The 27,869-nt window shown below is 48.7% G+C and overlaps 2 protein-coding genes across 4 annotated transcripts in view; both read right to left on the bottom strand.

Moving 5' to 3' along the window:
• LOC131212642 (RNA-binding protein Pasilla) overlaps nucleotides 1-13,873 on the bottom strand; it is a 69,168-nt gene extending 55,295 nt beyond the window's left edge. Inside the window, exon 1 of the mRNA XM_058206577.1 lies at nucleotides 13,756-13,873. Coding sequence (XP_058062560.1) covers nucleotides 13,756-13,873 — 118 coding nt within the window. The remainder of the gene's footprint in view (nucleotides 1-13,755) is intronic.
• Nucleotides 13,874-24,596: 10,723 nt separating this feature from the next.
• LOC131210355 (probable maleylacetoacetate isomerase 2) overlaps nucleotides 24,597-27,869 on the bottom strand; it is a 15,281-nt gene continuing 12,008 nt past the window's right edge. For all 3 annotated transcript variants that reach the window (XM_058203589.1, XM_058203591.1, XM_058203590.1), the window contains 2 exons: nucleotides 26,004-26,122; nucleotides 24,597-25,931 (listed from right to left, as the gene is read on the bottom strand). In XM_058203589.1, coding sequence (XP_058059572.1) covers nucleotides 25,593-25,931; nucleotides 26,004-26,122 — 458 coding nt within the window. In that variant the 3' untranslated portion in view covers nucleotides 24,597-25,592. The remainder of the gene's footprint in view (nucleotides 25,932-26,003; nucleotides 26,123-27,869) is intronic.

Raw genomic sequence — 27,869 nt, 5'->3', positions numbered from 1 at the left:
TTCGGAACCGGTTTCACAACTTTTTCGAGTTGCAGATTTCGGATCCTTTTCTGGGGGTCGCGCGATTGCGCGTCGTCACCTCACTGTCAATGCCATTGAAATGGCTAACGGAACCGGTTTCGGCCGGGGGGGCTATCGACGAAATATCGATACTCGCCCGGTGCTATGACTCCATCGGGTGACGATGCACACGACGACGAGCGGACCAAGAGCGTGCATTTTCGGTGCGACATGACCACGCTGCTGAACGAAGTCCAGCTGATCGGCAGCTCGGTTGCGAAAGCTCGACCCAGCGACGACGACGACGACGCAAGATGACATTGGAGCGGGCCTAAAGCATGGCGCGCGCGAGAAAGAAACCACCAAAGTGCGATGATTGTGCAAGAATCCTGCCCCTGCGTTATGCGGCCACTGCGCGGCGCGTACGTTGTGTGAAGTGCCCCGAGTTTTGTCCCAGAAATCGACGTAACGCGCGCACACAGCGTTCGACACAAATTATAAGCCAATTATTAAAGGAGAAATGTTTTTACGGGCACTGCGGGAAAGAAAGGGTTTTGTTTTATTTAAAGACAACCTTCGTAAGAGATTGACACTCAATTAAGAAGATTTGCTTGTGCGGTAGAACTTCCTTCGACAAGGTTTTCTGAGTGATTATTTAAAAACATTATCCGATTGACAACAACTACGGGTTCAGGAATTCGCTTATAACTCCAAAACTCTCATTGCCATTAAAATAATCTCTACTTTATGCAATACATCTGTTACTACAATTGATCCAAATTTCGGAACGCTCTAAAGAAATCATTTAAGGGATGGCCTTCAAACGCATTATACGTTTCGACTCCTATCTAAACTATTGACTGAATGAAGCGTCCACGGAGCTGTCCCTTGAATTTAGCGCCCGAAGTCATATGGTGTCAAGTCAATCGAATACAGTGACTGCGGATCGATATAGGTTAAGCTTGGGGCGAAATGATCACGAACTGATCACGAAAATGTGATACAAAAACATTACGAGGAAGTTGAACTAAAAATGTTATCTACACAAATCCACGCAAACTCGAATAGTGTTTTTTGTTGACAGTTTGTCCTGTTGAAAGGAATTCATAATGCGCCACACCACGATAATCGAAGAATCGAACTGGTACTTTTGGTTGGATCTTCCGGTACTTTTGGTTCGAACCGTATGAAGGACTGCTCTTGGGTGTGCTTCGGCCGTTCGGTTCAGAGCCTTGCTCTCTTTCAGGAAAGCTTTCTGACGTGCACGCTCTCGCGCTGAGCAGACAAAATGTGCCCTCCCCCGTTCCGAGAATCGCGTGGGCGTAGTGTGATTGGAAAAAACATTTATCGCCCACCTCAACATATGAGCGTGAAATTAATCTACGGTTGAAGGGATAAGCTTTTAAAAGATCGCATTAATTGTCGTCCTTGTCGTCGTCCCTTGCTCGGGCGCACTGTTCTCAGAGCAGGGCGATTCTATTTCGTACCTCCGGGTGGCATATGGTTGGAAAGACGAGAAAACCGACCTCAAACTGAGGGCCCCCAAAATTTATGATAGCCCGGGCTCGTTCGCTTCTCGCAGGAATCGAAAACCAAACCTCACGCTCTTCAAGGCCAACACGCGCTGCCAGTCAGCGGGGACCCATCTTGAGTCGCGCTCGGCACTGTGAATTATGGATAAGGGGAGCCCTTACTGGAACCAAAGCTGCCTACTATATCAACAGCTAACCCGCTGAGAGTAAGCCCGTCACGCCTTTTCGGGAACACTTCGCGAGAACCTCGACGGAGAGCTACGGAATAATCACCGAAAGACTCCGAGCGGTCGTCTGTTCCCTGTGGTCTCGGAAAGAAAACGCCCCACGGGTTCTTGGGGATGAAGACGACGACGTGTTCGTGTCCTGTCCTGGGCCGCAGCTAAATGAAGCAGCCCATTTTCGAGTGATAATAAATTCATGCGCGCGTGGCAAGACTGAGGCTGATGATTAGTCACCGCCACCCGTTTTCTGGCCCTCGAAAATGACGTGTCCAAACGGGTCCCACCACACCTGCGATCTGAAGAGGAGTGATCTAATTTCCCTAACCTCGAGCAAGCGAACGGAGGATGAAAATGGCCGTACGTGATTATCACGGGCCGGCGGCAGCACCCGAAAAGCCGGGGGTTTTCTTGATTCGGGGTTGGGAAATCTTGGTGGCAAGTTTTGCATGCGCAAAGAGAAAAACGAAGAGAAGCAACACTTTTCGGCCCAAGGCACTCAGGGGTGTTGGGATGTCGGCCTTATTTCTTCGCCCGTCTAACGGGTCGGGTCGTGGTGAAAGGAATCACCCAAATGATGATGTCCAATCTAACCACCCCGGGGGGGTCAACATGCAGTGAGGCCACCGACTTCCAAAGCGGCACGAGCATCCATCACATTAAGATCCCAATGGCCGCATGGCAGATGGAGTTGTGAAGTCAGACGTCGTTCGCGCTTGGTTCGCACTGTCGCAATCGGTTAGGCCAGAGCAAATACACGCATTAATTCGCGCCATTCGCGATTCGGGAATGAAGTTTAAATTACACATCGTTCGCCATCAACATCAAAACGTCGAATTGATTGTGGCCCCCGCTTTTGTCAACAACAGGCCAGTAGCAACACACGCCGAGTAAATAGCGTTGCCTTCAACTACGAAAACATTACTGTTTGGTTAGTAATTGATGACGGATGAGAGAATCGAACACAATGCTTAGAGTGTGTAATAATAAATCGAAAGAGAACATTAAGCACGAATCCCTCCAAGGCACACCAGAAGCACATAGAATCATAGCGAGTGCGCATAGAAAGTGGAAAGATAAACATTGAAAACAAAATTAATCGAACGCTCCCGGCGGCAGAACAGCAGAAGATTAATCATTTGCGGTATCGTTAATGAAACGTAAACAAAATTGTACCAGACAACCAGCCCTGTAACAATGCACAACAATGGCAGGTTAACGGAAAGCATGATTCTCTTTCGTGCCCTTGGTCCTTGGACAGTAAAACTTGCACGCGTAATGCGCGAATAAAGCCATCAACAACCAAACTGCTGCTGCTGCTGCTGCTGTCGGTTGATGCGTCTATCCGGGTTTTTCCTCTCTTTCTTCTCTTGAGGGAACAGAAAAGAATCCGAGCATAACGTTCGTCTCCTCATGAACCAAAAGGGAGGCAAAAAGGGAACAAAAAGTCTGACACTTACCAATTGTGCTGCTGGCGAATGGTTGTGTGATCGGCGGCGAACCCTGAACCAAGTCAGAGCCACTGCTCGAGGATGAGTTAGCATGAAGTCCGAATGAGAGTGTGTAATGATCATGAAAATGGATGTCATCTAAAAGAAAAAGATGCAAAATCGGTTGTAATGGGAACGATACCGACAACAACGGGCGGTTTTTTTTTCGTTGGTTATTTCAGAGAAGAGAGAAGCAAATGCAAGTGAGTATTAGTGAACGTGTGGTTTGGTCTGGTGTTGCTGCGGCCCCAATGCAGTGTATGTATTGTTTTGTCATCAATCAAACTTCTGCCCAACTGGTTCCGTTCGCTTACGTCATGCTGCCCATCAAACCAAGGGCGTCCGGTGACGAAATGGTTGAAGAATACCCAATCGCACAACATTGCGACCACTATAGTAAAGGCTAAAGAATAAAGAAACATCTCGTTCAGGGCTTTTTCGTTACAATCAAGCATCGCAGGGGAACAGATTCCGTCGCACGGCAGTACATAAACACCCGAAAAAAAACTAATCATAAATTTAAACGACGGGCATTGACGGGCTTCCACAGCGCGTTATGTAATGTGGCCATAACGCCCCAGCCTGTGAATGCATAATAATTGATCCGATTTTCGGTGTCGCATTAAGGCACTTTGGCGCAACTGACCTGCCTTGTACATCATAATTAATCTAAATCTGGAAAGGCACGCCAAAGAGGCCCTTTTGGGGGGGAGTAATTAATATTCTAACCAGTTCAGAGAGAACGAATAGCGACAATATTTTATGCTGCGTGCACACCAAAATCATAAAACGACGTTTCGCAATGCCTAAACCATGACAGGGTTCCATCGCGAATCAGGTCTTGGGTCACGTTGTTACGCCACGCTGCGCTAAACTTTCGCAACCGACGGCTAAGTGAGCAAATTGCATCGCCGGGATGCAAATAAACGGTTCACGAACAATTATCACCGCCGACGACGCCGTGGTGTTCAAAGGCATGGGGACAACTGTACGTCCTCAAACATACACACAGCGCCGTCCGACGTTCACAATTAAACTGATTTTTTAGCAACCCAATCAACCCGTTCCCCGAACAGCAATGGTGGTGGGTGTTGGCCAAATGCAAATGACGCTAATGACACTGCAGGACCTAGCGAGCGAGCGCACCACGAAAGCTCGCCACGGAAATAAACCATCGATGTCCTTCTGTGAGCGCCCGGATCTAAACTATGTCGACGGGCGGTTTCAAGGGCGCAGCGTGCTCGCCCTGCTGGCCAAATGTCGTTCTTGTCCCTCGATTCCCTCGATTTTGGCAACGCTTCACGACGGCACGGCCAGCCGGCCGCCTGCCAAAAAGCTAATTTTAACTAACGAAACAAACGGCTAAACGGCGGCTTCGGTCGCCGGTGTGCTTTTCTCGACAGCTTTTCCGATTCGTCATGCCGAGAGAAAGAGACAGAGAGAGAGAGAGAGAGAGAGAGAGAGAGAGATGGATCCCAACTCTTGGGATCGGCTGTGGGGCAGCGGTTCAAAAATGCCAGCTCTGGCCCGCTGGGCTCCGCTGATCGATCGATCGGTGTTTATGTGGAATGGAATCTGCCAAAGGGCAACCATCAATTTCCCGCGTGCCAAGTGCCATTTTTGGCCGTTTTTTTAACGGGACCTGAAGAACCCGTTAAGGCCACGTGAATCGACTGACGGATAGCTAACGCTAATGCATGTCCCTCACGGTTAATCCTTTCACAATGCAGGCGGCGTCGTGCTGCTGTTGTAGGCGATGACAACGCTGGGGAACATCCCCAGCGGACGTCCTGGGAAAAAGGATCCCGGAAAGCCGGTCTCACGCACGCCAAAGGCGCAAAGCGATTGCTTATGGAAATGGTGTATTCGTGCGGCGTGTTGTAAACAAACAATTTCGGAAACGCAGAAAGCGACACACCAAATGGATAGCGATCACTTACAGGACTCCCCCCCGCGGCCGCCAGGACTTCAGCTTTGGGTAGGGAGCTTCGCCACACACGCGGTTGTGGTATTTTAAGAGCACATCAAGCGAGAGCCCTCTTTTGGGATAATAAATTGACTTTTTGAGTGATGTCCCGGTTCCCCGGTCGGTGGGTCGGGGTTGGCGCTACCCTTCTTCGAGTCCTGGCCGAGACTCGGTTTTTGCTTCTGTGCTTCATTTTTTATGCTTCCGTTGCTTCATTCCGTTGCTACATTTTTTATGCCACAGTGTTTCGGACCCCGTTCGTATATTCAATCTGCTTAACCCGATAGGATCTGTGATTTAATCAACCGACCCCTCGGCCGAAGGCCAGCGCTTCCGGCACCGTCCGGTGGGGCCGTTCCGTTCCGCAACCAAGCCTTCCGTTGGCAAGACTCCAGCGCCAATCCAGTGGTAAACAGGACAGGGGTTTCGGGTCGGTCAGCCGAATGTAGGCCATGACCCAGCAGCGGAAGGCTGGATCACGGATCGGCGTCGTGCCGTTGGCCCTCCCGCATTTAAAAGCACGCACCACGTGTGCCACCCACACCCATCCCAGCCCTCAGGATTGGATCAGCTCGGAAGACACCGGCAGCGGGGACGGAATCCTAGAAAGCAAACGGAAGTCACCGTAGAATGGCAGAAAGCCCATCGGCCGTCGCCGGACACCTTTGATGCGCCACCGATGACGCACTGCGGAGAGAACCGTAGGCTCTTCTTTAGCTGCCCCCCAGACCGACCGGTAGGTAACGGTAGATTGATTCGCTTTGGCAACGTGCCACGTGGCAGAAGGTGAAAATGAGGACATTTAATTATAATATGACAGAGCCAACGTTGGCTCCGTTTTGGTCATCTAGAATCACGACCATCGGGCGGGAACGAGGTCGAGCCTCGTCGCCACGCCAGGCCGGCCCGGACGAGATTTACATAAACGATTGCTAAAGGGATCGTTAAAACTCAAGGGTCCCACACGACACGTCACACGGGACACGGGCCACGAGGGCCACAAATTGTTATTTTTGACTCGTCATGCGCCCGAACCAGAACTAGATTAATGATGAAACAATCACACGACAGTGACCGATGTTTGTAGGGCACACGCTCGGGAATTGGGCTTGCCAAAAATGCGCATGGAAATGGATAGGAAATGGATGGACAGAAGGCACCTACAACCCTTGATTATTCCCATTTGCAACGAACTATTTTCCTTTGTACTAAAATAATTACAACGATGCAAGGCGCTCAATTAAATTTCCTTCACTTTCCTTGTTACCCACGGTGGCCATTTAATGGTCTGATAAACTTTTCGGCCCAAAATTTTGCAAGTGCCTTGTCTCCTTGGTGCGCTCAAGCTGGAGCCTGGCGTTTGCCGGCCTGCCGGCTTTGTTTTCCATCCATAAATCACCCAAACTACCCAAAAGGCGCCGCCGCCCAACGGTGTGCCGCCAGCCGAAAAGGGAAAGTCCGGTCCGTGGTCCGATCCGGACCGACCATTTGGTCGTTGATGGAAGAGGAAAATGGCCGGCCGGGTGGCCGGCAAGGCTCAGGCGGGACCGGCCGGACACACAACACAGCAGGGGGTCCTATAGCCCACCCAGCGACCCTGACCGACAGTAGGTCCGCCCCGCAGTGGAAGTGGTGGCTCGGGCACAGGAACCATACGGTCCACCGAAACCACAGGAGCACACCCCGCAGAAAGTGCTTAACGTGCTAAGGACGATGTTTTGGGGCGGTTATTTGATTTTGTAAATCTTCTTGTGTTTTCTGCCCACCATCACCAGTGCCAAGTACATCGTTAAGGAACGTGTACGTCACCGGTCCACATGCTGGGTGGTGCTTGCGTGTCAAACGGTGATTCGGCCGAGCTTTGGGTCCCACGACGCTACACCGGCCACTAGGTAGTCCGATAAGAAATGGTCCACGGTGGCCTTTACTTTCTACGACGAAAACTCAGATTATTAATTTTTTTCATATTAACACATGGGCTGAAATGTCTCGGGCCTAACAAAATGACGGACGGATTTCAGTTACTAAAAACCTTCAAACGAAAGCTATTAACATCATCAAAGCAAAAGCAATTTCATGTTTCAATGTTACACTGCTTCTTGTTGGGAATCAATATCGTTTAAGCGAAGCAATGAAAAGTAATATAAGGTATTATAAAAAGTATTATAAGGACTCCGATCCATCAGAATCAACAATAAAGCATTGGTCTGCTGACATCAAACTTGGTCCCAGTGACACGGATGATGTAGAATGTAGCAAACGTCCAAATGAGGCGGTAACACCAAAACCATTGAAAAAATCCACAAAATCGTTTCGAATATTCAAAAAGGGAAGTTGCATCAGTTAGCTGACATTGTCAAGATATCAAAAGAACGTGTTTGCTCTATATTGCATGAGCATTTTACTATGGGAAAGTTTGGCAAAAACCAAGAACGTGTTGATGATACTGAACGAAACAAACCGGAATTTCTGTGTCAATATGTGTCAACTGATGAAACATGGAAGCGATCATCATCTGAGTCGAGAGCAATTGATTAAGGTCGTCCAAAGTGCCCGAAAACAGAACAATCGGCTAAAAAGGTTATGTCCTCGTTATTTTGGGATGTTTAATATCTTGAAAAAGAAAAATTGATCAACTGTGAATTACGTTAGCGTTATTGGAACGTTTGAAGAATCGACCGCAAATGGCAAAGAAGAAAATTTGGTTTCATTGAGAAAGGTAAGGTAAGTAAGAAATTTCGCATTGGTAAGAAATTTCGCTCGAATGAGGGGCTTATCGCCGAAACTGAGTCCTATTTTTAGGCTAAAAATAAGATCGTTCTACAAAAGTGGTATTGAAATGTTAAAGAAACATAAAGGCCTTTTCCTTCTTAGCGCCGGGATTTTTAAGCCCACGTGTTAGACACACGCCATTTTAGACTATTTGCCGACGATTCACTTGCGCAATCTGCTGAATAATTTTTAACAATTTCATCGTTGGTCAGCTTCATTCCCGTGGTGGCCTCACAGGATAATTTATGAAGGAAACTCGGTCCCCCCTCGGGATAGTCTATTGTCCTGGTTTAGCGATCGTGTAGGCGAAATAAATTATTTTTAACCGTTGCGAGGAACCATTCCCCTGTAGGGCTCCTCCCGTCAGGATGCGACAGTTTCCGTTGAATATTGCATCTATGGGCTGTGGGCGATGGGCTACCCTTTGTCCATCGCCAAAATGACCCCCCCAAAAAGGGTCTCGTCCCCGACCTCTGTTCAGTCTGTCACCTTCGACATAAATTGAGCATAAGAATGGCCACCTCAGGGCGACGGACGACCTCTGGGGAAACATTTGCAAATGGTGCACATCGTTCAACATCGTGTGTGCATGTGTGTGAGAAGGAAAAACATCTAAAGGTAAGCAACACTGTGCGCACTAGAGAAGGATGCGTTTAATTGAGTTACGCTCAGTTTAGCGGTCCGCCGGCGGCACGTGAGCAGGAGAGAACGAGCAAATCCATTTGTCATCCGTACGCGCGGCGGCCATCAGTCACGTGGCCGTTGCAGACGCACGGCTCACGTCTCCATCTCGCGCCGCAATCGACGGCCGACGAGACCGAAATGCCAAACACAGCTGTCCGGCGAGAGAACGGAACCGGGGCGCGCGAGAACGTGAGAAAAGTCTTCTCGCTGGTGAGCAGCAGCACATCCTGGACAGGCGACTTTAGAAACGACCCCGCAAGCGCTGGCAAAATCAGAGTCTGGTCTGTGCGAGGCGCTAACAAGGCACTAACCCTCCATAACAAACATTCTCCCTTCGGTGGCTCTCGCCGGTGAGAAAAGCTAGAGGAAAATGGCTCACTCTCTCACCGACAGGGGTCCGCTTTGCAGAGCTTTCTTCGCGTGGTGCACATTTTTCTTGCCTTCCAGGCGTGCCGTTTCCGTTCCTTCGAAAACCTCGGCTCCCATTACAAGGTCGTGCTCATTGCGCAGCTGTCAGTGGCGGGCCAGGCACACAAGGCACACAATAATTTGTTTCTTTTTCCACTTGTTCCACAACCAGTCCGCGTGGTCCTCGGATGGGGCCCGCACGGAAGGGGATACGATTTTCACAGGCGAAAAAGATGGTAGAATCCCAGCCCAGTGCTCCCCGTTCACAGCCCAGCTGGTGCTTGAGTACCGTGTACTTCAGGCACCAGGGATCATCCTCCGCTGACAGGCTCAGGACACACGAGTGCCCGTAGCCCGCAGCCCGGTAAATGAAGCCAAAGCGGCTCACACAATGAACGTTCACTTCTTCTTCGTCAAGCACTATTCAATGCCGCTGAAAGAAAACCTCGGGCCGGGAAAATCGGGCACACCAACCTAGAGAGAGAGTATCCAACCACTAGAGAGTGGAGAGCGAGTGGAAAAGGATGTGGGGCGCACCAATCCAAGGATGTCGCAACTCCAACATAAATTCCACATTCCTGGTGCAGTGCCCATCCTGGAGGCGGCACCGAGCCATTTCGACGACCGTTGCCACAGTTGGCAAGAGGATCGGGCAGCAGCAGCGCCACTCTCCCCCGGCCGTTGTCGTCGGACAAATGTAGGACGCGTGAAGGTGATGAAGTTTTTCATTTGGCACCGAGTCCGGCAGAAAAGACACTCCAGGCACGCGGTGTCCTGGACTGGTGTCCTGTGGCGCGTGGCACCCAAAAAAGGGCGGAATAGGCCCGGAATCAGATTTCTAGCCAAATGGAGGCGGAGCGCCCCCCCTAAACTCGGATTCGAGCCTTTTGGTAAGCGCTGCTGAAAAATACAAACGTCAGTTCCCACCGCCTCTAGGATCCCAAAGCCCCGGACACTCGACACGCCACCAAATCACACCCGAGGGGCGTAACACGGTTGTGGGCCGGAAACGGATGTCCGAACGTGGCTGGCGGGAGGACTTATAAAACAATAATGTAATCTTCGAAATGAATTCCATCGGAACTGGGTCACGGGGGACGACCACGCCGCGCTCGCGTAATCGAGCGGCTTCGGACACAGGCAGCAGCATGTGCTGATCCTTTCCCACCCCGCTGCTCGGTTTATGCGTTTATGCGCCATGCCATTGTGTTGTGTCCCCCCACACCGGAACAGGGCCCCACTTCCAAACAGTGGAGCCCAGCTCGTCGCAATTTGTTGCCGAGCGGCGTATTGCGCGACATTAGCGATGGTGCTCGGGCGAAAAATAAACCCACGCTCGTCGTCGTTCTCATTAGCGGCGCCCTGTCGATGGTGCGACCCGCTACTTATGGAGTTAAATTTTTAATCGCATCCCCACAAATAAGCCCTCCCGGAGCGAGCGACAATGAGCGGTTATCCAGCGAGGATTTTATTTGTATTTAATTTTACTCGCGTTGCTCATGATTTTACAGTAGTTGTCACATAATGTTGTCTAGTGTGGGCCTCATCTCTGGACTTACTCCATGCCATACTTTTATCACATTTGATTCATTCAAAGCCTCTATAATACAAAAGAAAAACATTTGGTTCACAGCGAGTTTGTTGCTACATTTTAACAAAGTTGTGTGTAGATTTAGTCTGAATGTTTAGTTTGTTTACCCCCTAGTTAGCTCAACGTGTTTTTGGGCCATGTTTCCTTGACTTTTTGGCTCGCTGTCTGATCTGATTGTACGTCGCCACGAGCGCCTTGAGGCGTAGGAAAACCAACGATGGCCACCCACAGAGGGAGCCAAAAAAGGAATTCGTGAAAACACAACTCTCATGTCTCATGTCCAATAGAATAACTGCTGAAGTCACTAGCAATAAAATCGCCACCAATAGCCGCTGAATAATCTACAAGCACCGGCAACTCTCGGACCAATATACAGCTATCGGCCACCTAGAGACGAACGAAGCCCTGAGCTCGGGGTCTCTACAGTAATACAACTACAACATCAACTACAATTAGCTGTTGGATTCACAGACCTTCACCTATTGGCAGTAAAAACATCCACATTCGGCAAAAGCAATAATACTATTACAACATGAACCGACAAACGTAATACACCTTCAGCATATTATAACCGAGTTAGCCCCGGATAAGGCTATTCTGAAGTAAAGGAAATGTAACATAGTGTTTAAGATAATCTTGTAAATCTTGTGAACTTAGATTGAGTTAGATTAATAAATACGGCCCGGTCCGTTCTTATAACATTGAGAAAAAAAAACAAACAAACAAACTAAAAACAACAAATAAACAGGTTTTGCCTAGGGTTTGCCGTTCCCGCTTCATATGTGTGTAATTAAACCCTACAACAGATAACTGCCAGCACAACAGGCAAATAATGAAAGGCCGCCTTTTTTTCATGCTGTCAAAGCAGTAAAATTGTTTTCCCTGAAGGTTGGGCCCTGAAACCAAGCCAAAGATCAAATGCCACAGCCCGACCAGCATAGAAACAATAGGGCCACCGCGCCCGATAGTTCCGACGCCGGATAACGCTTCCTGTGACGACATAAAACGGGTCACACAATTGAAAAGCAATATGCGATGCGTTCGAGAGACACGTTTCAAGTTGATAAAAAAAGGCGGATGTGTGTTTGTAACTCAAACGAACGGTTCGCGTAGAAACAGATATACCGAAACTATGCGCCGGTGGTGACAACCTATCGCTAGCACCGGAAACGGCGTTACAGGTGACGGCGGTTTATTTGAATCGATTCCTCGCGGACAAAACTGTGGCCCTTTCGGGCAGGCGGCTACGGGTTTATAAATAGTGTGGAATCGGGTGGGATTCTCTCTCCGGATGGCGGCTAACTTTCGCCGAGGGCTGCAGCAGGCGCTAACGAACAAACTGCAAGGCTTGCACTTATGGGTTGAAGTGCATCATCTGCCCCATTCCTTCCGAGGGCAGCAGCGCCCTTTTGATGGAGCCAACGACCTGTGCCAGTGTGGCCGTCCCCGACCAACGTGCTGTATCAGGGCATCAGTGCTTCAGTTGGCAGAAGACTCTGTGGGGCCTTCCCCTCTCTGTGGCAAACGTACGACTCAACTCCTTTGATAGCAACAGACACGGCACTAGAGCCGGCGCACAATACCCGGCGAGATCGGAGCTGCGCCGGATGCAGCGGAAGCGTTGATCAAAACGGGTTGCCGGTGTCAGAGAGCCCCTTCATTGTCATGTAATGAACTCACGACGAGCAGGCTCCTTACTTCCAGCCGGGGCTTCTGTTGCGGTATTGTTTGGTCCTTCCAATCTGGTCTTCCCAATGAAACCTAAGCAGCAGTCCACAACAAACAGCATGCCTAGAGGACTGTTACCTACAATGATACCGAGGCATAGCTCTTTTGGGAGACCGCGACGACCGCGCGGCCAGCAACTCCTTCATGCTGCTGGTCGCGCCCCGTTCGTGAAGCATGCTCAACGTGCGCAACCAATTGACACCTCCGGTTTCCGATGGACCACCCGACGCTGACACGTAAACCTTGGCCAGGACAAAGCGCAAGATGAAACCAAATCAAGGCACACAATGTACATCAAACCTGTTTCTTTGGCAGAAGAAGCTCGCTTCTGAATTCTAGTTCTATGCGGTAGAGCTCGATGTTAAGAATTCAGGAAACTTCAAACGAAAAATTATCAAGCATTAGTTTGATAGCAGAAACAGAAATGGTGACAGAAGAGAACAGAAATGGTGAAAAAATATCCTCTGTTTGGGACATTTTGTAGGTCCAAGTCAGGAATTTAGCACAAACCGCATCGATCGAGTCTCCGGACAAACCACGGCCCCCTTATCTACACAAAATGGGCTAAGTTTGAAAATGAAAAGAGATGATTGATTAACCGGTTCACATGCGCGATTTCGGGCTCCGGCGGCACACCCACCGATTTTTGGGCTTTTTTCCAAATACTCCAAAGCAACTGCTGGGGGACCTCACGGCGCACTGCACAATCTATTCTGCTCCTGTGGCAGGGATTGTGAATTTTGGGAGTGAACCACGAAACTGCATCCCCGCGCCCAACCGCCACGCCACGTTGCCCAGGCGTTGCTATGTACAGGATGGAATCGGTTTTCCAGGCCGCCACGCCACGGCTACCCTCGCCCGCAAGGCTCCCGATGATGAATGACATTTTGCGGTCAACTGTCAACGAGGGGCCAGAAACTTGGCAGCGTGAAAATAGAATCACTTTATCGATAAATTTGGGCGCACCGTTATTTCCCTTCCCTTTCGTTTTACGATTTTAGGTTTAGGTGGCAAACCAACCAGTCCCAAGCCGCGCGGTTCGTCGATAAGAGTGGTGGAAATGAATGGATGGAACTAACTGTGCCCTGATAGCGTATTATGGACCACTTCGCCAAGTAGTGCGCCTAGTATTGCAGACGGGAAACGGAACGCCCCGAAATGTCTCTAATCTTCCCCTTTTTTATGATGTCGGCTGAGAGATTGTACAGTTTTCTCGTCCAGAAAGCTGAACCGGAAAGCGCTGGACGGCTAAAACCAAAACGCAAAATGGAAGTAGAAGCGGCGGCGCGAGCAAAGGACGCACGTGGCGCAGGCACACAGTGCAGCAGCAATAGACAGCCCCGGATACGTGACTTACCGTTCGTGCTGAAGTGGGAACGTTTGGAGGTCCCATCGTCGATGCCATCGTCCAGGGGGCGCTTGCGCGAGTCGCCCAGCTCCGGGCTCGGGCAGGTCGTGTCCATGGCGGCATCGGCGGCCATAATATTATTGTTGTTGTTGTTGATAATATTAAGGACCTTGTCGCAGACCGCGTTCCCCGCCACTGCAGCCGCCGCAGCCGCTGCCGCCGCCACCGCTGATACCGCGCTTTGCTGCTCCACGGTGACCGGATGTGGAATGCGCTGGGAACTTCAACTAACTAGCACTAAGATCAGCGGCGCAAGTTGTGGGGGAGGGTGGCTGTGATGCTTTGCACACACACACACACGCACGCACACGTAGAACCGCAGCCACACTTATGGACCAGAGCTTTTCGAATGCTCGGCTGCTACTTCCGCTGGTTTCGCTGCTGTTCCGCTATTTGCCGACGACAGCCGTCGAGGACATCATTGGAAGAGTTGGCACGCGGGCACACATACACACAAACACATGCGTTCCACAGTACGCTTCAGACACACACCGAGCAATCCGTACACGTGCTGCACGGTCGTTGTGGGTCGTTGGAAGTTGGACCAGGAACACCTTCTTCTTTCTAGATCCTTCGCTTCGCCTTGTGACTCTAGCCCGTTGGACACTCAGAATCCTGGCTCTCGGGGTCACCAAAGGAAATTAGCAGCGAGCTATGGAAAAGCTTCAAAACCCAACAACAGAAAAACGGATAACACGGCGCGATAACGAAAGTGAAGCGACGTTTTCTCCTTTGGCATAATACGTGCGACGTGCGAAGGATGTAGGTACAGTGTGGGACGCTGATTCCTTTTCTTCAGTTATGGTTCTACGCCAGATTCCGATCTTTTGTTTTCACACTGCACTTTCTGGGATCAGTCCGGAACGGATCGCCACGGATCGGATCGGAAACATCACACAACTCGACGCAGCGTCAACAAGAAAGTGAACCTCTTTTGTGGCTTTTTCTCTCCCTCACTCACTCACACACTCTCTCTCTCTTTCTTGTTTAGCGCTATTTCGTTGGGAAATTGATAAGGAATGGGAGAGAAAAATAAGAATTAATCAATATTCCGAGAAAACCTATGATTCAGAACAGCGTGGCTTTAGTGGCCTTGTGTTACTATTTGGGCATAAAATGGAATTAAATTAGTTTTCCCAACCAACTCCCAATCATTGGGAACGATGATGATAATATTCAGCACACTCGGCAGATTCGAGTATGTGTTAGAAGTTATGTACGCGCAGCAAACAGACACCACCAAGCGTAGCGGGCTAATAGAGTTAACTGATAAGACTACCGAAGCTAATGGTCCGCACATTGTGGAATATGAAAACCTCGCGCCACACGTTATTATCGCACTACCACTGCTACATAAAGCAAATCTTCTCGGTGCCACGAATATTCTTGCAACGCGGAGATCGAAACTCTTGCTTTGGGGGAGATGACCCGGGGTTATCAATTAGCATCCTTCTCATATCCTTCGCTCCCACGATACACACGTGCACTATGCTAAATTATGCTCCGAAGCACTGGGCGAACTCTTAACGTTGGCCATATGTCAATGCGATTGCCACAAAGCACTGTGGCTAAGCACACTAAGTTTTTTTTTGGTTGCCTCTAAATGAAACCACGAAGGGCTTAATAAATCAGCCCGCGACATCTACTTCTACTCTTTCGTTTCCGTGGCAACGGGAGCAGGAGAGAGAGAGAGAGACGGGCCACACAACAACGGAAAACAATATTCCGCTGCATGTCGCAATGTTTTCATATCTAGCGTGAGCTTTCTGAGTATTTCCCGGAACCGTGTTTTCCAGCGGCAGTAGTTTTTCCACTCTCTTCTCGGCACGATTTTGGGCTCACGATTTGTTTCTCTCGCGCGATTTTCTCTACCTTTCTCTCGGCGTCAGAAGGACGTTTTCTAGAGGGCATCCCGCCGCCTAAACTGATTGCGAACTGCTGTAAAATAAAGGAGCAGCAAGGAATTCTTTCACGACTCTTCGCTTAGCCCACTTTGATGCCCATTATCCATGTGCTTGGCGATGCCCGCTCACATAAAAACGAAAATAACACGACCCGTGGTTCGATGGTCCGAGATTTCAAGGAAGATGGTGCCGCTCGGACCAATAAGGACGGTGGCGAAAGAAAGTAACACACTGAGAAACACTCAATCGGTCTGGCGACTAGTCTTATCAGCATCACGCACTGTCACTCTCGTTCGACGCCACAAAGAGGGCTTTTTGAGGACGGAACACTAGTAGCAGTCACGGCAATGCGGCCGCATTCCGAAGAAAAGCTATTGGTTTCCTTCATTTCCCTTTTCGGAAAATCCGGTCACAGCATGAAGTTCGGCATGTTTCGAACACCTGCAGTTGCTTGCAGAGGTGTTTTTCTGTTGCCATTTAAACAACAACACAACCAACACACGCGGCTGGGAACTGCGCTAAACTGATTCGTTCGAGATTTCGGCTCATAAGGACAATAGAGACAACAACACAACAGACTACCGAGAGACTTGGGCGACTTCCGGACAGTGTGTGCGACGATACACATGCGAGGAAGATGAAGATGATTGTTCCGCGAAACCCGCTGCTCGACTACCACGGCCGAATACCGTCACTCTGACGGATGAATTTTTCTCAAGCGACCGAAGCTCGCCCACTCCCTCTCGCCATCGCTCTCGTTCTATTGCTCTACGAGCTGAGCGGCTCTCTCTCTTCCATGCTCAGTGGTAGTGGTGCGTTGTGCGCTGCGATTGTACACGGAATGTGAGAATCTCGCGCTGTGCATGTGAGTGTGCAGAGGTGCCCGAAATGAACAAGCTGTTCGCACCCGCACGGGGACGGTAGATTGCGCAAGTCGAAAAGGTACGGAAAACGTCATCCGCGAACGTGACGTCACTTGCGGCAGCAGCAGTACCCGGGACGGAAAGAGTAAGAGAGAGGGCGCGCGCCTGCCGACCGCGAGAGAGAGAGAAGGAGAAACATCGAATCCACAGCACACTTCTATGTAGAGCACGTCAAGAGCTATCCGGTGATCGATTCACTCTCGGCAAACATGAGGCGCTCCCGCGGGTTCATTGATAACGCACACTCACGCACGCACGCACGCTTAAACACTATATTCACAGCCCCACGATTGGGGCGCAGCACACACGGTGTTGTTTTCTGCAATGTTGTGCGTCCGCAGGTCGCACACACGAACCGTGCGCGGGACGAAAACAGGTTGGGAAAACCTACACGCTTGCCTCCCGCTGCTGAGGAATTTCCGAACAAACCCTTTCCTCCGTCAAGCGAGCGCGATCTCTCGCCAACGTTGTTGTTCGTTCACTGTTCACTTCGTTCTGGCACTCGTTCATCGCCACTCGGCACCTGATCCCGCTCAGCTCGCGGAATTCAACGCTCACAAACGCAGAACCACTCTCGCCAGCGCGAGAGAATGAATCGCGCGCGCGTTTCTTTTGAATGAATTCACAACACACTCACACTATTAAATCCCGTACAAGCATACAAAAAAAGAAAAATGAAATAAAAATTTAAGTCCAATACGGAAAAATCAAAGTTCTAAAAACATAAAAAAGAGGAAAGAGAACCAAAAAAACATTTTGAAATTTGGAATACTTTGAATTTCGAAATTTGTTTTGCTCGCGCACGTGAGTAGTGAGCGTGAGGTGTTTACTCTCACTCTTTAAACCCACTCAATTGCCTCACGCGAAAATCAATTACTGTTATCATCTTATTATTCAACTGTTCAGTAGCTAAACTTCGTTTTGCTTTTGATCATGATTATTAATCCCTTTTATGAAATTAAATTTAAATTTGCATTTAATTGTTTCTTTCGGTTTGTAGTGGTGCCTCAGTTTTCGGAGTTATTCCAACTACTCAAGTTATTTCCAACTTGCGTTCACGTTTTTTTCACTTTATATGGAATCTATTAAAGGTAATCTATCTAACAAATAATGATTTATGCATATGGGAAAATGGAGAAAGAATAAGTCTACATCTTATTGCATTATTCAATTACTTTACTCATCTAATGTAATTTTAAAACCTTATTATGATGTGTTCCCTCGAACGGTTCTGGTAACGGCGAGAACGTTTTGTACTCTTCTAACAACAAAAAGCTTGCAAATTAAAACCTCCAAATTAGGTGTTCTAATCGATACCAGTTGTTCCCACTCTGTGCGAAAAACGTTAAGTTCTGCCGATGCTGTGGGAATAACATTATGTTAGTGCATAGGTATTCTGTTCTAAATCGCCAAGATACGATTTCACGCCTCGTAGCATCGTGGAATTTACTTGCGCCTCAATTGCGCAGCCCCACGTGGATCGTGGACCTTGGCTTGGTCGTGAGCTGTAATTTTCATATACTTTTTGCTGCCTGCTATCGGCAAAGAAGATTGATTCTGTCAAATTGATGCTCCGAAGGACAACCAGCATCGCGCGGGACACATCGTCGTCCATCATCGCTCATCAGCATGCATCCGGAAAGAGTTCGTTAGCGCATTGCGTGGCAGAGGTACTGGTATTGGTTGGTATTGTTGCAAATATGGTACCAATGTAACGTAAAGAAAATAATCGACAAACATGCGCCGAAAGACGTACACATGTTGGCAAATTCCGATCCTGGCCTAGGCGGTTTTCTGTTAAATAGCATACTAGATTGAAGACAAAATGTTACTCCCAATCATTCCAGAGCAGTAAAATGTACGCATCTCTCTAATCAATTTTATCTGGTGATACAGTGTCGTACTGATGGCACTGTCAAAATATAATATGCATACTGAACAATAGCTGTGAGCTTCATTTTTGCTGATAAAGATGGCGAGATAATTCTTTTCTACACGACCTGTCTCGACTCTATCCTCCGGCAGATAAGTAGTGATTGATGGTTTGCCTCCTTCACGTGTACAGAAGCAATTGTGGTGGCTCATCGCATTATCGCCCGGGGCTGAGGATAAGACAATCAGGCGAGCCAATAGAGGCGACGATCGATAACAGTTCTAAAGTTAGCGGAACGCTTTCAGCGCACGTAGTCCGAAATCGTTGTCTATTGTCGAAACAAGAGGCTATAGGATGAGTATATAGAAGATAAAAATGGTCAGCTTCGTCAACTGTAAGATAAAATGATTACGACATAAGCGCATTGGCTGGTGCAACGGACTCCCAACAAACAAAAGCTGACGTCAACAGGCAGCGTTTGATCATCGTTTGAGGTGGAAACATTTCTGTCCCACATGCCCTGTTTACACTTGCCAATTGAACCTTTACACAGTAACGCCGCCCGCATCATTTCCGAACTGTCGAGCGTCGGACAGAAAGGGAAAAACGTGGTCCAACACGTGGTCGTGGTTCGTGGTTCGTTTTGCGTTCCAGCATTCGCCGGAGATGCAAAAACCGGAACGCGGCTGTCGAACAAATAACACAGCATTTGTACCGCATGGCCGACCTTCGGAGATATGCACTCGAAACCTGTATCCCGGATCCCGGTGCACCAGATGAGATGCGGTGCGAAACTCGAACACACAGCGTCTTCAAACAGTTCGATGCAAAAACATATGCCGATGTTTATTATAATACTATTTCTATGATGAAGAAACAACAACTCAGTGGCTGTTGTTCGAAAATTATCGACAGGAGACGAGTCATCTGAGCCATCAAACCGACTCCTCAACCACGCTATGTGAGACGCGAAGCAAGTATCAACTTTCTGGGACCGTGATTCATGTCGTAAGCGGCCGGAAACTATTTACCACCTCTCCGGTCTGTCATTTCCGCACCGACTGTTCGTACTTCTTACATCATACTTTAAAACATGTCTTTTTCCAAAGAATTCTTACAACGGACCGTAGAGAATGGCAAATAACTGAAAATGTGCAATGAAGCACTGGGCGACCTTTTCGGTGGTGATAGATGCTGGACGGCGATCCGGCCTGAAAACAATCGTGCACCAAAGGGTAAACGTAAATAGAAATTAAATGAAACGAGAAACAACGCGTTGAATATTTATGCTTTTTCCCGTTTTGCCCTCCTGGGAACTTTACACGCTCCGTACCTGTGGCTGGACCTTAAACGGAAACGAGGGATGTTTTCCGTTTTGCCTTTATCGTCTTAGGTGCCCGTGTGCAATTTGTGAAAAATGTGGTCACGTGAGGGTTGGATGGTGGAGTTAGTATTTAGTCGTCCTCAAATTATGGCACAGTACGGCGTAGTGCTTCAAATAAATGTAAACGTACCTTTGTTTCCTTGTTACTGCTACGTTGCACATATTCTGTGGTTTACTATTGTTAAAATTTATCTTAAAAATTCAAACCTATTTTGCATGTAACTTTGCGCTAAGACGGCGTTTTTGGGTTTGGGTTTCACATACCAGACGCGTTTCTTGGCCGATAGTGTCCCACGTGCTGCTGAGTTATGCCGGAGCAAACTGTAGACAGCATATAAATACACAAAAACAACACTAAACAATCGCCGGCCCGGGTGCCCGGTGACTAACACCAACCCACATGTCCGTCCCGGGGACGGAACCCACTTTCGTCGGGTTCCGTTTCGCGAGCTCGCTTTCGGTCGCCCTTTTTCGGTACAACGGCTCGAAAGGGGGATTCATGTTTGTTTAAATTTAGCTCACGCTCAAAGACCCAGCTGACCACCGAGAGATGCTGCCCCTTGGACGTGAATCATATGTTGTGCGCCGTGCGTTTGCAGCGTGCGCTAACCGTCTGCTAGACGCTACTGTGACACAATACCACGACGACACAAATATTCGAGAGTCTATTACTACAGTCACTGCCAATTTTTTCATATTAATTACAAAAATATGGAAAACCTGCCTCATAACAAAATGAAACTGATGCAACTAAAACTGGGAATGGGAATCCTTCTACCATTTGGTATCATAACGAAGGTGTCAATCGATTCCATAATCAGTATTCCGTTCTGATCGATCCATTAATTTTTGAAACACAACGTCCGCTAGAATGGAGTGAATGTTGTTTGCAAATGAAAACCACAGCATCGCCCGTCAATCGGAAACTTCCAGCAGCGGAGCCACAAGCCCCCGTCATGTGGAAAATCACGTAGTTCCGGAGCTGCCATGACCGAAAACTGATCCAAAATCGTCCTTGAGGGACCGGAACCAGCCCCGGGTGGGGTCGGGGTGGTGCAAAATAATTTTTTTTGGCATTGTTGAAAGCGTATTTTTTATTGTTAGTCCCTCGGTCCCAAGGCAAAGGGCATTTTACCACACGCCAGCGTTTGGTGAAATCAGTTTAAAAAATTAAACCAACAGTGCCCCGCACGGGGCCACAGAAGAGGAACTGGTGAGGAAGTTGTGCATGTGTAGCGTATATGTATGTGTGTGTGTTTCGTCCTCTACACACATACACACACACGCACACAGAGTCAATCGCAAGCCAACCGACTGCGTTAGATAGCGCAGTTTGATTACAGTCAGTCACGAAACATAATTTGAATTTCATGTCCACCTCAATCGAAAGAAGTGGAGTCGAAGTCCGAATGGCAAGCTCTTGACCATCCATCAGCGTGGACTGCGAGTGATAGGGCCAAAAGTCAATCGATTGGTTTTTTTTTTTCGTTCCGTTCGAAGTGCTGTGGACCAGTGGCAAGGTAAAGACCTGACGCAAGCTTGCGAATGAAGTTCTGCCCTAGCGTTTGGTGGGTTGTTTTTATTTCGATGGTTGTTAAAACAATCCATTTTGAAACATACTCAGCCTGGCAGCCCTGGGATTAGCAGCACACTTTGCGATTGTACGCCGCTGGTCCCAAAAAATAAACATCCGGGCCACGTGTCCGGCAAACTCTGAACACCGACACCGAAAGGAACCCAACCTCGTGGACCTCGAATTCGTGTGGCGTACACACGCGGACACGAACCTTGCCCGACATCCTTGGCAGGATGTCGGACGCGCACGATGCCGCGATCCACCGAAGCCGCTTTCTGGGTCAAACGTTGAGGCCGGTCACGCTATCGCCCTAGACACCCACTTCCACTTCCGTCCTACGTGGATCGTGCATAGTTTTCGTTGGAAAAGTGGGCTTAATAAATTTTCCATCATAATCGAATCGGTAAACTCTCTACCCTTGTTATTGTGCTGTGCTACCGCACTGCCTTCGGACATTCGTTCATTCGATGTCTTTATCGCTTCCCGGCCCTCGGTGCGATGAGATGCGCCGGAGATCGTAAATTCTGTTTCGGTAGCGATAAGCGCACCCCGATAAGGCGGACGCAGGCGCAGACGGAACCAAGAACCAAATGTCCTAACGGTGAAGAACTGGCGATCCTTTACCGGCGGTCATAGTGGTTTATCACATTCGTTCTCGGCAGGGGACGGAAATGGTCGATAAGATAAGCCAAGTGTGGTCCAAATTCGGGCCCAGCATAGTGAGGCACTTTTAAAGGTTGGGCTGTCCTTCCGCACTATCGATCGATTAACGTGAAGCAATTGGGTGTGCGATTGGTAGGCATTAACGGAAGGCCACAGGCAAAAATTTTGGATTTTCTGTGACCGATAGTCCTTGGGTGACGTGCCTTCGTCGACGACTGTGGCGGAGCCTTCCAATGCTTGTTTCCTAATGCAAAACGGGTTTCCGCTGTTGGATGACGAGCGGCGAGGGTTAAAGATGCACATCACGGATCAACAGGGCACCTGGCGCACTTGGCGTGCCTTCGCGGCCTTCAATTTGAACGCTTCCCATTAGAGCTAGTGTTGCAGTGCCAAAGTACAGCTCGTCGACTTAAGGTCATTCGATTAACCACACTACGGTTAGGCGCGAGCCGTTGGCTTTTATTCCTCAACCGGGACGTTGCGCGAGGTTGAGGAAGATTTTCTTACTGCCTCAAGCCAACCGATTCATCAGGTGGCAAAAACGGTGTCATCGGAACGGGGACCCAATGCAAATAAGCGAGACGCGCGTGTGTTTTTGACGCCAATTGTCGCTCTGTCATCGTACCGTTTCGAGCACAAGCCGGGATGATTCCGAGATGATTTGTTGTTTCTAGCATTACAAATGCCAAGGGCACATGGGTGTTTTTTTTGCGGGCAATGCGATACTCGACGTCGCCTCCGGTATGAAATCGAAACGCCATCCGAGGCCGCCAGTGTCTCATGCGTTGCCGTTTTTGCCGAGGAGCAACTTGGAGGGATCTTGGATCTCGGATCCCGCAACTATTGGGAGTCTGACTGGCTGCCCGTGCCTGTGGCAGAATTGAAAAGCGAATTTAATGTCGGTGCTATCAGCGGATCGACTAGCTAAAGCCCGTGTCCCGTCCGGGTTTACGATGCATTAGCGCATGAAAACCGCACCACGTGATCGGAAGCAGCTGCAGTCGCCGCCATTGCCGGGCAAACAATGGGCCGATTGTTTGCTAGAGGCAGGAAACTTCAGTTTCGGAGCAACATGTTAACAACAACCTCCGTCGCTGGGTTGGCCAACACAACACTGGGATCTATGCTGGGGGGGAGAGAAAGTCAAGGTGTACGGGGCGCAACGGGTAAACGATAATCACTTGCCCAAGCCCAACAATCAACTCGGCGTTGCGTTGCGACGTTCTTGACACGCAAGTTACGCGCGTTCGCACTGCCCTTCGCAATGTCAAGGTTGGCTCTCTCGATGGCTCTGCTTGATATTGCTATTGATATTGATAACCAGCTGGGCACACGTTCGCTGCCGTTTGGGCAGAGTCGCTGGGCCACCAGGTCGCCTCCAAAACTCAGCTGTTTACCGGCAGCCAACGGAAGTCGCAGTTCCCGCGGGACGGGCTTTTATTTGCCGTCCGCACTCGCACATTTGCATCCCAAATGAGTCTGCCCTCCGGCGATCGCACAAGTTCATGGAAGTTTCAACGTCACAAACGGGACGGGAATGGGGGTTTTTATTTTAATTTAAGCACCCCGTTCGGAACTATACCGGTTGCCCCGTCATTTCTAGCGTTGTGATTCGTTTTCTCGTCGGTGGCCGGGATGCACTTTGGGATTTGCGTGGCCGCGTCGTGGAACGTGCTTAGATGACGAATGGCCTTGGCAACGACTTAGAACACTGGCGGGGGGGCCTGTGCAGCGGAAGTTCTCGTATGCCTGTAGCGAAAAAAAGGCAGCGAGAGTCAGTGTCGGGAAGATCAAGTTTTATGTGCGCTGCTTGGCTGTGGTTTGAACTTGAACTGTGCGAGTTTCTGGTGCGATAAGTGTGGGCAACTCTAGACTCGAAGTGACGGGATCCACCCGGGGCGGAAGAGCAATAGGCCGCGATAATACCATCTCCGCGAGCACATATCGCACCATCACAGAGGGTTTATTTTTCCATTTCAGACACTCGCTTCCCGTTGAATGGCTCCGGTTCCGAGCCGAGTCGGTGGCCTCGAGGGTAATCAGCCGCGGGATGCAAAGGCAGAGACAAAGCTTCGCGCGCAAGCTTTGTCGCAAGTTGCAGTTGCGCGCAAGTCGGGAGCTGACCTTCGGTGCGAGTTTTTTACCGCTCATTTTAATTTAATGAATTTTTAAGAATTTCAAGAATTTAATGAATTTAAGCTGATTCAGTTGTTGATTTGAAAAACTAAACACCTCTTTGCGATGTTAGCGCCATCTATAGGTGTCGGCTGTACGCTTATCCGGGACACGCGCAACTGAACGAAACGGAGCTAATTTCGTTAAGAAATTTTGAATTCTTCGAAGAATTTCCGGCACAATCGAATGTTCTGTTTTATTGAAATGCTTTATTATGTTTAAATACAATGAAAGTACCAGAGTTGCTCTTTTTCAAATGAAAAGCAAAAATTGGTATTTTGATACCTGTTGAGCCAGCAATCATTATCCATTGTTGCTTTTTCTCGAAATATTTATTGTTCCTTCGATTTCACACAAAACAAGTCGGTTCATCGTTCGCTGCAGCACTTTGAGCAATTGCTTGCTTTCCGTGCTTGATCGCAAAAGGACGTAATTAGGTTTTCGTTGTTTACAACACTGATTAGAAGAAAGGTAAACGCGTGAGCGATGAGCAATATAACAAGCAAACTAATATAGAATCGTTAGCAAAAAAGGAAGCATTTAAGCAGATTACAAAATTGCAATCTTTTTTTGAAACTTTTGCAAAGTTATTTTCCTGTTTTCTCGATCACCATAGCGGACAATAAAATAGTTTAAAGTTTAAAACACCATACCGATAGATTATTATGGATTTCACATGTTTCGAGGTGAATCGCCACATTTTTCAGAAGCAATTGTTTGGAAATGTAAAACCCTAGCTTTACTCGTAATAGTGATATCTAAGCAAACTTTTATAAAAGTAATCATATTCAAAATATATATATATGATGCTGAGATATAGACACTTTAAAAGTGTAACCGTCACGCCATTTTCGTACCATATTTGAGCGCTTTCTAGCACATTCTAATCACCTCCACTGTTCTCTAATGTAGAATTGTTATGTGACTTTACGCTATATCGATGGTAACCGTAGTTTTGTTGCTTTCATAAACGATTTCTGTTAGGTGTACTGTCTCTACATCCTGCTGCCAATCCTGAGTGTGCCTTTCGAATGGCTTGTGTAAATAACGTTTGCATCATCTCTCACTAGCTTATAAAAAGTTTCAGAACACCGTCCAACGGGATGGCTTTCTCCCGCATTTGCGACTAGACTTTTGGTTACGTTTCATGGCAAAAAGGACTACGACGATTCAGGTTTGCGATATCAGATTCGACAAGGTAAATGGATGGCTTTTGTGGAGGTTGTGACGCACCCGTTAGCATGCAACACGGTGGAGTCAATCGGAATGGAAAAGTGCTGTTGAGTAATGTATCTTATTTGGCAGCCTCTGGCGGGCAGTCCGGTTGATTGGATGGGTGGGCAGCCCGGAAGGCCGGATGCCCCTCCAGTTCGCGATCGATGCGCAGAATGATAGGATACGGGCGCAAATCAACATGAAAACGGCGTGCATTAAAGACCTGCGGTACGAGGCAGCAATCCGCTAGACTAATCTCATCGCCAACGCAAAACTTTCCTGCCGACGTCGAGAGCAGTTTTTCGACTGCGCGGAATCCACGCGTAATCCAGTGTTGGGCCCATTCCTTTTTCTTCTCTTCGCCAACGTGAATTAGCACGATCAAGTTTTGCAGCGGTTGAACTCCGGACGCAATCACCTAAAACGATCACGACAGACGATTTGAAAAAAAGCAAGGAATCAACGAATTTACATTGAAGATATCTCTTACCTCGCAAATTTCTCGCACTTTGGCACGTTTTAGCACGTCCTGTGGCATCAACGGACGTTGTGGACGAGTCTCTTCCAAATAATACATAATCGACAGCGACTCAACAAGTGTGTGTCCATCTGAGGAAGTATGGAATGTGGAACGTGTCGAAAGTGTCAGGAAATACCATGGACAGATATGAATGCTTATTTCTCTAGTTATTGTTCAAGAGTATTTAGGCTGCACGTATATCCCTCTCGCTGCCCAATAAATCCAACACAACGACAAAAGGCCTTTGGACACTATCTATAATCGAAGAAGAATCCCTGTTCAGGAAGTATGTGATAAGCGACCGATACGCACGCAAGATGCGTCCGGTTTGATTACGCGCGACTATTGGGCGGTAAAGTCCGTTCATTAGACAAGGTTAGTGATAGGACTGTACCATAAAGCAGACATTTTACACGCCTGGACGTGGCGGCGCATCTTTTATAGTTTATTGGCCACTGACCATTTGGTTCCGTTTTCGCAGTTTAATCAGCCAGCTCCGTGGCCGTATAATCAGGCACGGAAAGCGAAGCCGGAACAGTTTCTCGACGGTGCTCGACCTGATCGAAAGCGGACATTGGACGTAGCCGAAGCCGTCCGAATAACACAACTATTTCCTAAGTTCTCTATCTTCGGTGAAGGTTTTTTGAGGAAAAATGTGGCAAACATTAGCTTTGGTGACGATTCTGGCCGCTTTCGCCTGCCAGCAGGTGAGGAAATGTTTCATCCGGTTCACGCCTTTCAGATGGTGCGAAATATTTCGACCGTGACAATCCGTTTTTTCCATCCTCCCGATACGATAGCTTGTCTGGTCGAAAACGGTTGAAGTTCCGGCAATTGTCGAAAACGTTCTTCCGCGGTCCGATGGTAATTTGCTGGCGGAGTTTGATGATATCTTCAACCAGCTACACTATAACGTCGACTATCGGCTGAGGGTGCTTCGTATGAACCAATCTAGCGCGATCAAGAACCTGAACGCACAGTTCATCTCTCGCTTCGGAATCGTCATCACCGACATTCAGCATGAAAAGCTGCGCGTTAAGGATGCCATTTTGCAGCATGCGCTCGAGATTGGCGACACGCAGAATCCGTGCATCGTGGAGAAAAACGACGAAGTGATCCGACAGGCGACACAGGCGGCAGCCGAAATTAGTCTGGCCGCTGAGCTAGCCTACGCCGACATGGCCACGGCGTCACGTGTATTCTTCTACCCGCAAGTGCAGGCTTTCCAGAACAGATCGACGGAGCTGCAGAGCGAGGTATTGAACACGATCGGCCGGTCGAATATTGTGACCAACCTCCCTATGACGCTCGCTCAGCTGGCGTACGCGTACACAGCCGAAGAGGATAAGGTCGAACGTGTGACGGCCGGCATTGAGGTTGAGCTGGACAACTTCCAGGAGGTGGTGAACAACGCGCGCCGCGATATCTGGGCCATGTCGGATGCGATCGGACGCAATTTCATTTTTAACGTGGGCCTACAGCTACAGGAAGCGCTCCTGTGTGTGTAGGGCGCTGTTCGAAGGTCATATCCGCCATCGCCCCCACTGGTGGCCATTCCGTGGGGGGTGGGTTCCGGTGTTGTTGAGTTTATGATTGTTTCGCTCCCAACCCCACTAAAGATATCGCATAACAGGCCCCACGTTCAGACGTTAGCAGTAGGCAGGAGCGCCTCACAATTATCAAAATATGACTTCCAATAAATGTTTTAGAGATCAGAATTGTTTGCCGATTAAGCCGGCATTAGCTAATCTAATCAAACCCTGCACCGTCTGCCGATACCGTGCAGCAGCTGCAGCAGTACAGAGAATGAGTGTTTTGCTTCTCTTTCGCTCGTTT

The sequence above is a fragment of the Anopheles bellator genome, chromosome 2 (assembly GCF_943735745.2).
Source record: "Anopheles bellator chromosome 2, idAnoBellAS_SP24_06.2, whole genome shotgun sequence".
Taxonomy (NCBI): Eukaryota; Metazoa; Arthropoda; class Insecta; order Diptera; family Culicidae; genus Anopheles; species Anopheles bellator.
The sequence above is the reverse complement of the archived record's forward strand: the minus strand, read 5'-3'. Positions and strand labels throughout refer to the sequence as shown.